The sequence below is a fragment of the Mesocricetus auratus genome, unplaced genomic scaffold, assembly GCF_017639785.1.
Source record: "Mesocricetus auratus isolate SY011 unplaced genomic scaffold, BCM_Maur_2.0 Super-Scaffold_4256, whole genome shotgun sequence".
Lineage (NCBI taxonomy): Eukaryota > Metazoa > Chordata > Mammalia > Rodentia > Cricetidae > Mesocricetus > Mesocricetus auratus.
The window spans coordinates 54,004,696-54,013,104 of NW_024429182.1; the positions used below are offsets into that span (position 1 = coordinate 54,004,696).

At 52.5% G+C, this 8,409-nt stretch overlaps 1 protein-coding gene across 1 annotated transcript in view; it reads right to left on the reverse strand.

The window, feature by feature from the left end:
* The window catches only part of LOC101832760 (aldehyde dehydrogenase family 3 member B2), an 11,273-nt gene extending 6,204 nt beyond the window's left edge, over window positions 1-5,069 (reverse strand). Inside the window, exon 1 of the mRNA XM_005064092.3 lies at window positions 4,786-5,069. Within this exon, the coding sequence (XP_005064149.1) occupies window positions 4,786-4,823 (38 nt within the window). The 5' untranslated portion in view covers window positions 4,824-5,069. The remainder of the gene's footprint in view (window positions 1-4,785) is intronic.
* Window positions 5,070-8,409: the final 3,340 nt, after the last annotated feature.

Sequence of the window (8,409 nt, forward strand, 5' to 3'; positions counted from 1 at the left end):
GACAGAACTCTCAGGACAGCTCCCACACACAGGGGACAGAACTCTCAGGACAGCCCCCACAGTGGACAGAACTTTCAGGACAGCCCCCAGTGGACAGAACTCTCAGGACAGCCCTCCCCCCACAGGGGACAGAACTCTCAGGACAGCACCCCCAGTGGACAGAACTCTCAGGACAGTGACCTCTGTGGGTAAAGCTATTAGAACACAGCCTATTCCTAAAGAACAAGAGGCAACGTTGAGCAGCCACTGCAGGCTCTGAGGAACTGTCCCAGCTGACGAATGTGGGGAGACAGAAGAGTGCAGACTTGCCCTCTTCCCCAGAGCAGTGCTGCTGATCTGGCTGAGGCCTTCACATTCATGTCCCCTCCCCTAGGGCCCACAGGAGAAGGCAGCTCATAGCAGTGTTGGTGAGGACTGTCCCTGAACAGAAGCAATTCCTACTAGGGCTGGATGGGAACCCAGGCCTTCTTTCTTACAGCCAGGCCTAGGGAAGCCCCCACCTAGACCTCTTCCCAGGATGGCAAAGGGGCCATTCCCCGCAGGGTCTCCCTGGAGGAGCTGGCCAGGCTTGGGGATGCTTAGTTCCCTGCTCCCTAGACGGCTGGTAGAGTTGTCCTAGGTACCAGGCCCTAGAGCATTTCAGGTCTCTTCCTAAGAGCTCCTTCTGGGGTGCCAATAGCACCAGCCCTCACCAGTGCTCCCTGCCTGGGCTCTGTGAGCTCCTGGTCATATTGGCCTTGCTCTGGCATTGTTCATGGCTTCCTACTGCTTTCATGGGACTGAACCTGGGTTGTGCTGAGGCCCCAGGGCTCCTTAATGTGATACAGCCTACTTCAGTCAGCTTGGGTATAATCTGTAGGATTAGTTGTACCTTCTGTCGCTGACTGACATGGCAGTTATGTGGCACGAGACTGTGATTATACAGAATCAGCACACCACAGAACCTCAGAGCGAGGCCGGAGAGTCATCAGCTCTAACTGCAGTGAAGACACAGGGACATTGCGCATTGTGGATGTGGAGCAGTGGGTACAAGGGCCTGTGGTGCAGATTTTGAGCAATGAGATGTAGCATGGCAGTTGTCTTGATGGGGCCTGCTACACAGGGAGCTGCAATGGAGTCTGTGGACAGCAAATACAGCAAAGCTGGAAGGAAGGCAGAGCTGGAAGTTGGACAGAAGGGTGGCGAGTGCCATCGCATCTAAGCCCTGAAGATATCACTACCCCATACTAAGGATGAGTGAGTAAGGTTCAGTGGGCCTATCTGGTTTGTCCTAACTCTGACTATCAACCTGATACAGTCTAGGGTCACCTGAGAAGGGAGCCACAAATGAGGGATCGCCCAGACAGGTTTGCCTGTGTGCATGTCTGTAGGGGATTGTCTTGATTACTACTTAATATGGGAGGGCCCAGCCCATTGTGAGTGGCACCATTCCCTAGGTGGGTGATCCTGGGCTATAAGAAAGGTAGCTGAGAATAACCTGTGAACTAGTAAGAGAGCAGCATCCTCCATGGTTTCTGCTGTACTTCCTTGGCTTTGAGTTAGTTCCTGCGTTGACATCCATAAACTAAAATCAGCGCTCTCCTGCTGTAAGCTGCTCTGGGCAGGACTCTTTATCAAGGTGGCAGAGAGGAAATGAGAACACCCTCCTCAAGCTTCTCAGCACCCACAGCTCTCTCCTCCACCAGCACTATGACCTTGTTCAAGTATGTGTCCCACATTTGGCATGTGTAGAAGGGTGGTGTGTGTGTTTACACGTACGAGTGAAGACTTGTATGTGTGCAGTGCATGTGTGTGTGTGTGTGTGTGTGTGGAGACCAGAGACTGATACCTGCTATTTTTCTCAATCCCCCTTTATTTAATGAGCCAGAATCTATCCCTGAACCCGAGGGTCACTGCTTTGGCTGCTCTAGTTATAGTGTGACTGAGAGGGATCCCTGTAAGTAGACTGATATGCCCACCTGAATTGTGCTAGGGTGTGTGTGGGGTCACTGTGTTTGTGACAGGTTTGGGGCAGGGTCTTATGCAGCCTTAGCCAGCCTGATACTCTTTATGTCACATTGAGCTTGAAGCAATCCTCCTGCCTCTGAGTACGATGGTGATATGTGTGTACCAGCCACCACACTAAGCTTTCTTTTTTTTTTTTTTTTTTTTTTGGTTTTACGAGACAGGGTTTCTCTGTATTGTTTTGGAGGCTGTTAGTCCAGCCCGGCCTCGAACTCACAGAGATCCACCTGCCTCTGTCTCCCGAGTGCTGGGATTAAAGGCGTGTGCCACCAACGCCCGGCTCACACTAAGCTTTTAATTACATGCTTTTTATCATCTCCTCAATGCCTGTGGGTAGTTTCTAGCTTTTCTAATAGAATGTCACATTTCCAGAGCTACAGTGAACAGGTTTTTTGTTTGTTTGTTTTTTAAGACAAGATCTTACTGGATAGCTCTAGCTGGCCTGGCACTCTCTACATAGATTAGGCTGGCCTCAGACTCACAGAACTCCTCCTACCCCTGGCCTCCAAGTGCTAGGTTTAAAGGCTGTCCTGGAACTAGCTCTTGTAGACCAGGCTGATCTCGAACTCACAGAGATCGGTCTGCCTCTGCCTCCTGAGTGCTGGGATTAAAGGTGTGCACCACCACCGCCCGGCTAATAATTTATTTCTAATTTATGTGCATTAGTGTTTTGCCTATCTGTGTGTCTGTGTGGGGATGTTGGATCCTCTGGAACTAGGGTTACAGACAGTTATGAGCTGCCATGTGGGAGCTAGGAGTTGAACCCAGGTACCCTGGAAGAGTAGTCAGTGCTCTTATCCACTGAGCCATCATTCCAGTCCCTGACAGGATCTTATGTAGCTCAAGCTAGCTTCAAATTTGATATCTAGCTAAGGATACTCTGAAGCCCCTGATTATCATACTTCTGCTTCTACTCCCAAGTGCTGGGTTATGTGCGTGTGTGGCTCCGCGCAGTTTATGCTGTCCTGGGGTCAGCACAGTGCTTCATGCACACTGGGCGGGCTTCTACCTTCCCCAGGCCCACTGTTTTCCTTCCTTCCCTCCCTCCTTCCTTCCTTCCCTCCTTGCTTCCTTCCTTCCTTCCCTCCTTCCTTCCTTCCCTCCTTCCCTTCCTTCCTTCCCTCCTTCCTTCCTTCCCTCCCTCCTTCCTTCCTTCCCTCCCTCCTTCCTTCTTTTCTTCCCTCCTTCCTTCCTTCCCTCCCTCCTTTCTTCCTTCCTTCCCTCCTCCCTTCCTTCCTTCTCTCCTTCCTTCCCTCCTCCCTTCCTTCCCTCCTTCCTTCCCTCCCTCCTCCCTTCCCTCCCTCCTTCCTTCCCTCCCTCCTTCCTTCCTTCCCTCCTTCCTTCCTTCCCTCCTCCCTTCCTTCCTTCCTTCCTTCCTTCCCTCCTCCCTTCCTTCCTTCCTTCCCTCCCTCCCTCCTCCCTTCCTTCCTTCTCTCCTTCCTTCCTTCCCTCCCTCCTCCCTTCCTTCCCTCCTTCCTTCCCTCCCTCCTTCCTTCCTTCCCTCCTTCCCTCCTTCCCTCCTCCCTTCCTTCCTTCCTTCCCTCCCTCCCTCCTCCCTTCCTTCCTTCTCTCCTTCCTTCCCTCCTCCCTTCCTTCCCTCCTTCCTTCCCTCCCTCCTCCCTTCCTTCCTTCCTTCCCTCCCTCCCTCCTCCCTTCCCTCCCTCCTCCCTTCCCTCCCTCCTTCCTTCCCTCCCTCCTTTCTTCCTTCCTTCCCTCCCTCCTTTCTTCCTTCCTTCCCTCCCTCCTTCCGTCCCTCCTTCCCTCCTTCCTTCCCTCCCTCCTCCCTTCCCTCCCTCCTCCCTTCCCTCCCTCCTCCCTTCCCTCCCTCCTTCCTTCCCTCCCTCCTTTCTTCCTTCCTTCCCTCCCTCCTTCCTTCCCTCCTTCCCTCCTTCCTTCCCTCCCTCCTCCCTTCCCTCCCTCCTCCCTTCCCTCCCTCCTTCCTTCCCTCCCTCCTTTCTTCCTTCCTTCCCTCCTCCCTTCCTTCCTTCCTTCCTTCCCTCCTCCCTTCCTTCCTTCCTTCCTTCCCTCCTTCCCTCCTTCCTTCCCTTCCTTCCTTCTCTCCTTCCTTCCCTCCTTCCTTCCTTCCCTCCTTCCTTCCTTCTTCCTTTCTTTCTTTCTTTCTTTCTTTCTTTCTTTCTTTCTTTCTGAAACTCTCTCTATGCATTCTAGAATGTCCTTGAATTCATGATCCTGCTACATCAGCACCTGGAGAGTTGAGATTACAGGCATGTGTCACACTGTGCCCATTGTTAATGTGGCTATTTAAACCTAAAGCTGGATTGGGTGTGGTGGCACACGTCCTAACCCCAGCACTTTAGAGGCAGAGGTAAGTGGGTCTCTGAAAGTTTGAGGCCAGTCTGGTCTACAAACTGAATTCCAGGATTGTGAGGGCTACACAGTGAGAACCCTCAGTTCTGACCTTGCCCTCCAAGAAGTCCCCTCCTTTCTGACACCCTAATAACAGCTCTGGTGTCCCTTGCCAGGTCTCCATATGCTCATATGACTGTCACCTTCAGCAGTATGGCGTTCCTCCTGACAGGACTGGCTTGTCCCCAGTCCTACTGCTTCCCATCTGTCACAGTGAAGTTTAGGACAAAGCAGAAGGCTGTGCCTCTGCCCTCAGGCCCTGGTCCTGTTGTCACTGTGCTGTCCCAGGCCCCTTGGTTATCTCAACGCCTTGGCTCTTGGCCCTGTCCCTCAACTATGATCCACATGCCATTTGCACCAGTAACTGTTCCCCCACCCAAGGCCTTTTACACCGGTGCCAGTGACCCTACCTACCCCAGAGAGGGCTCTGAGCCTGGGTCCGTAGCAGACATTCTGGTTCCGAATGTGTGGCTCCTCTTTTAAGCAGGCCCTCGCTTGCCTCTGCTGATCCTTCTAGGTGACACCACAGTGGGACCACACTGCCGTGTCCTACCTGGCAGTGCAGGTAGGAATCCAAAGGATGGTGGGTGGGGCAGGTGCCTCCTAGATCCCGCGCCTCCCTCTGCACTGCCTCCTGGGCACAGCTATAGGAAACCGGAATGGCAGGCTGTGCAGGCTTCTCTGTGGGTCTGCGTGTTCTGGAGAGGCTGACAGGAAGTTAGCTGGTGGGGAGAAAAGTCATGGGGGTGGGAGGTGAGGACAAACCTCACCAGGTCCCTGACAGCAAGACCACTTCCTCCAGGGAGCCACCACAGGCTAAATCATCTCCATCCTCACACACAGGCACAATCAGGGTGCCCCTGTCTAGAAGAGAAATTGTAGCACTTTTATTTCCAGTCTCCTGGGACCAAATGACACACATAGGACAGAGGAAGGGACTCTGTCAGTTGTAGAGGAGACTCTGAAGGCAGGGGAATTGCTCCAACGGAGGAATGTCACTCATGTCTTTACTTCCTTTACTGCACGATCCTAGGCAGGCTACTTACCCTCTCTAAGCCTAGTGTCACAATTAAAAAATATATGTATTTTTTATTTTATTTTCTATGTATGGGTGTTTTGCCTGCATGTATATATATGTACCATGTTGCATTCCTGGTGCCTGCAGAGGACAGAAGAGGGCATCAGATGCCCTGGAACTGGAGTTACAGATGGTGTGAGATGCCATCTGTGTGCTAGGAACTAGACCCAGGTCCTTGAGAAGAGAAGCTCGGTAACCACTGAGCCATCTCTCCAATCCCTTACTATCATGATTGAGAGACTCTCCTGGGACTGAGAAGACAGGATCGCAGCTTCTGGCACAAGCCAGTGTCTGGGGCTGCCGCGCTGGCGGCTCCCAGTGTTCCTGTGCACATTCACTGAGGGCCTCCTAGGGTCTGGGAAGCAGGAGACTGAGATCAGGCCCTGCCTCTGTCTCTCACTGCTGACCAGACCCTGTCCCCTGTCCCAGACAGCACTGCCCCAGTCCCGGGTTGCAGAGAGGGCGTCTCTGGGCCAGCAGGTGTCTGCCACCACCTTTCCTTGTGGTTGGAGCTGGACCATGGGGAGCCACAGCACACTACAAACCCTGGCCCCTGAATCTTTGCTAGTTTCAGAGCTAAATGCCCTATGTGGGCCCAGGAAGGGAGCACAGTGTGAGCCAGGGGACACAGGATGGTGTCTCAGGGGTGGCCTTGCCTAAGAGCAGCAGGTGGGTCCCAGAAATGACTTCCCATGCCCAGCTGTGAAGCTACACGGTGTGTAGGCTACGGTCTGGGTGAATCCTAACTCAGTAGAACTGCATTTTAAAGAAAACTAAATCAGAGAGGAACCCACACAGCCTGAGAATAAAATATCCCAGATCCCAACCGCAATGGTTAGAGTGTGAAATCAAGTCATTAGGGAGCTTCTTTACCTTGCTCTGTCCTGCCCTGGAGCTGCTGTGACAAATGACCCAAGCGGGTGACACAACAGAGCTGTGTTCTCTCACAACACTGAGAACAGAAATCCGCAGTTGAGCTAAGTATGGTGGCTCACACCTGTAGTTCCAGTCCTTGTGCAGCTGAGGCAGGAAGATAGCCATGAATTCCGGGACAGTCAGGACTACATACTGAGACACTGTCTCAGAAAAGAAAATATAAATAAAATGTGCCGAGGCCCTGATTCCTAATAGCCTGTGAGGGAGAGTCCTCTTGCTTCTTCCAACTTCAGGTGACTGCCAAGAACACCTGGCTTGTAGCCACACCACTCTAGTCTCCTCCTGTCTTCACATAACCTTTGTCTCGGGACACATCTAATCCTTGTCTCAGACACATCACCCACACACACATTTTTATTTCAGCCATCCTGCCTGGCTTCCTACATGCTTGGCAAATACTCTACCCTCCAGTTATCCCCTACCCTCTGCTTCTCTCTTATAAGGCACCTGAAACTAAAGTTAGCACCCTCTTGCTAAAGTTAGTGTGGATGACCCTCTTGCCAGGATCCTTAACTCCATCAGAAGTTGCGGTAGAACGAACCCTCTGAGCATGAGCTTTGACAGAATCTTTCCCCCTTGAATTTGCCTATGTTAGGTCATTTGATCAAAGCAACAGATCAAGTGAACACACTCCAGGCAGATTCCACCAATTAATCTGATACGGGCTCAAGATCATGTCACTTCAGATGGGACAAAGCAACCCTCAGATGTGGATGGAGCTGTGAGCCTCTGCTCTGTCTTTTGGGACCCTGTCTATGTTCTGACAAAGAAAGTCCTCCTCAGTCACCAGATCGGCCCAACCTTGGGGAGGGGGCTTCTCTGTCAGCAGACCTGCCTAGGCAGAGGGTCAGGAGGCTTCTGAGGGGGCTGTGCTCAGGAAAGGACTGGACCAGCCACCTGGAGGTCCTGCCTGGCTTCAGGTCTGTTCAGAAAAAGTTCCAGAAGTGGGGTGTTCACAGGCCTTTTGGGAACCACTGGGGATGTGGGGGCAGCTGAAAATCTCAGGAAGGTCAGGGTCTGGGCAGCAGGGAGGGGTCAAGGTGATGCTTATAGGAGGATGCAGCTCTGGGAACCCATGGCCCAGCTCAGCAACTTCTGGTTACATAGACTGTAAGGTGGGTAACAGACGTCATTAAGTTTTTCCATCCTGGGACTGTTCAGCAGACAGGCACGCTGGTTGGAAAAGGTGTCAAAGGAGAACTTTCCATGGTACCTGCTCATCCCACTCAATCCTGTGGATAACACGGAACAAAGGGTGAAGCCTTCAGCTGAGGAGATAGGTATCACACAGCCCTGGGCTCTGACAGGGTGTTATCTGAGCCTCTGTTAATCCATTGGTTCAGTGGGCTACAGAGCATTTTGAGTGAAAGACTGAGCCCTGAGCCTCCCTGGCATCAGCTTACCAGGCACTGGTGCAGTTTAGGCAGACAGTAGCCAATGGATTATATCTCCAGGCCAGGTGGTCAGGATGGAGGTGGATCCCAGCTTTGCCCTGAACAGCTATGCCACCTTGAGTAAATGACTTTGTCTCAGTCTCTTCTTCTGGGACAGTGTCACCCTCCTCCTAGGGTGACGAAAGTAAGTGAATCTTCAGACATGCAGAGTTCCCAGTGTGTAGGAAAGGACAAGGACCCAGAAAATGGCCTGTGTGAAACAGGGCAATGAAGCTGGGATTTCAGGAGTGAATGAGGCCAGAGGATTGTAGAGTCTACCAGATGAACAGTGGGTGAGCCAAAAGGACTCAAGCCTGGGAACAACTCAGAGAGCCTTAGAGGTGGTGACATGTTAGGCCCAAGCTGAGTGGCTGCCATAGCAGACAGAACTGAGGGACAGAGAAGGGAGCAGGTCCTCTAGACAGACCAGCAGGGGCCAGAGCCATCTGTCACGCGGTTCACTCCTGAGACTCACCAGGTGAAGGGACCAGGATACCCTTTCAACAATGAAGTTGTCTCAGAGGCAAAGTGGCTACCAAGGTCACATATGCCTGTGGGGCATGCATCTCCACACCCCAGGCCTCCTGGAAG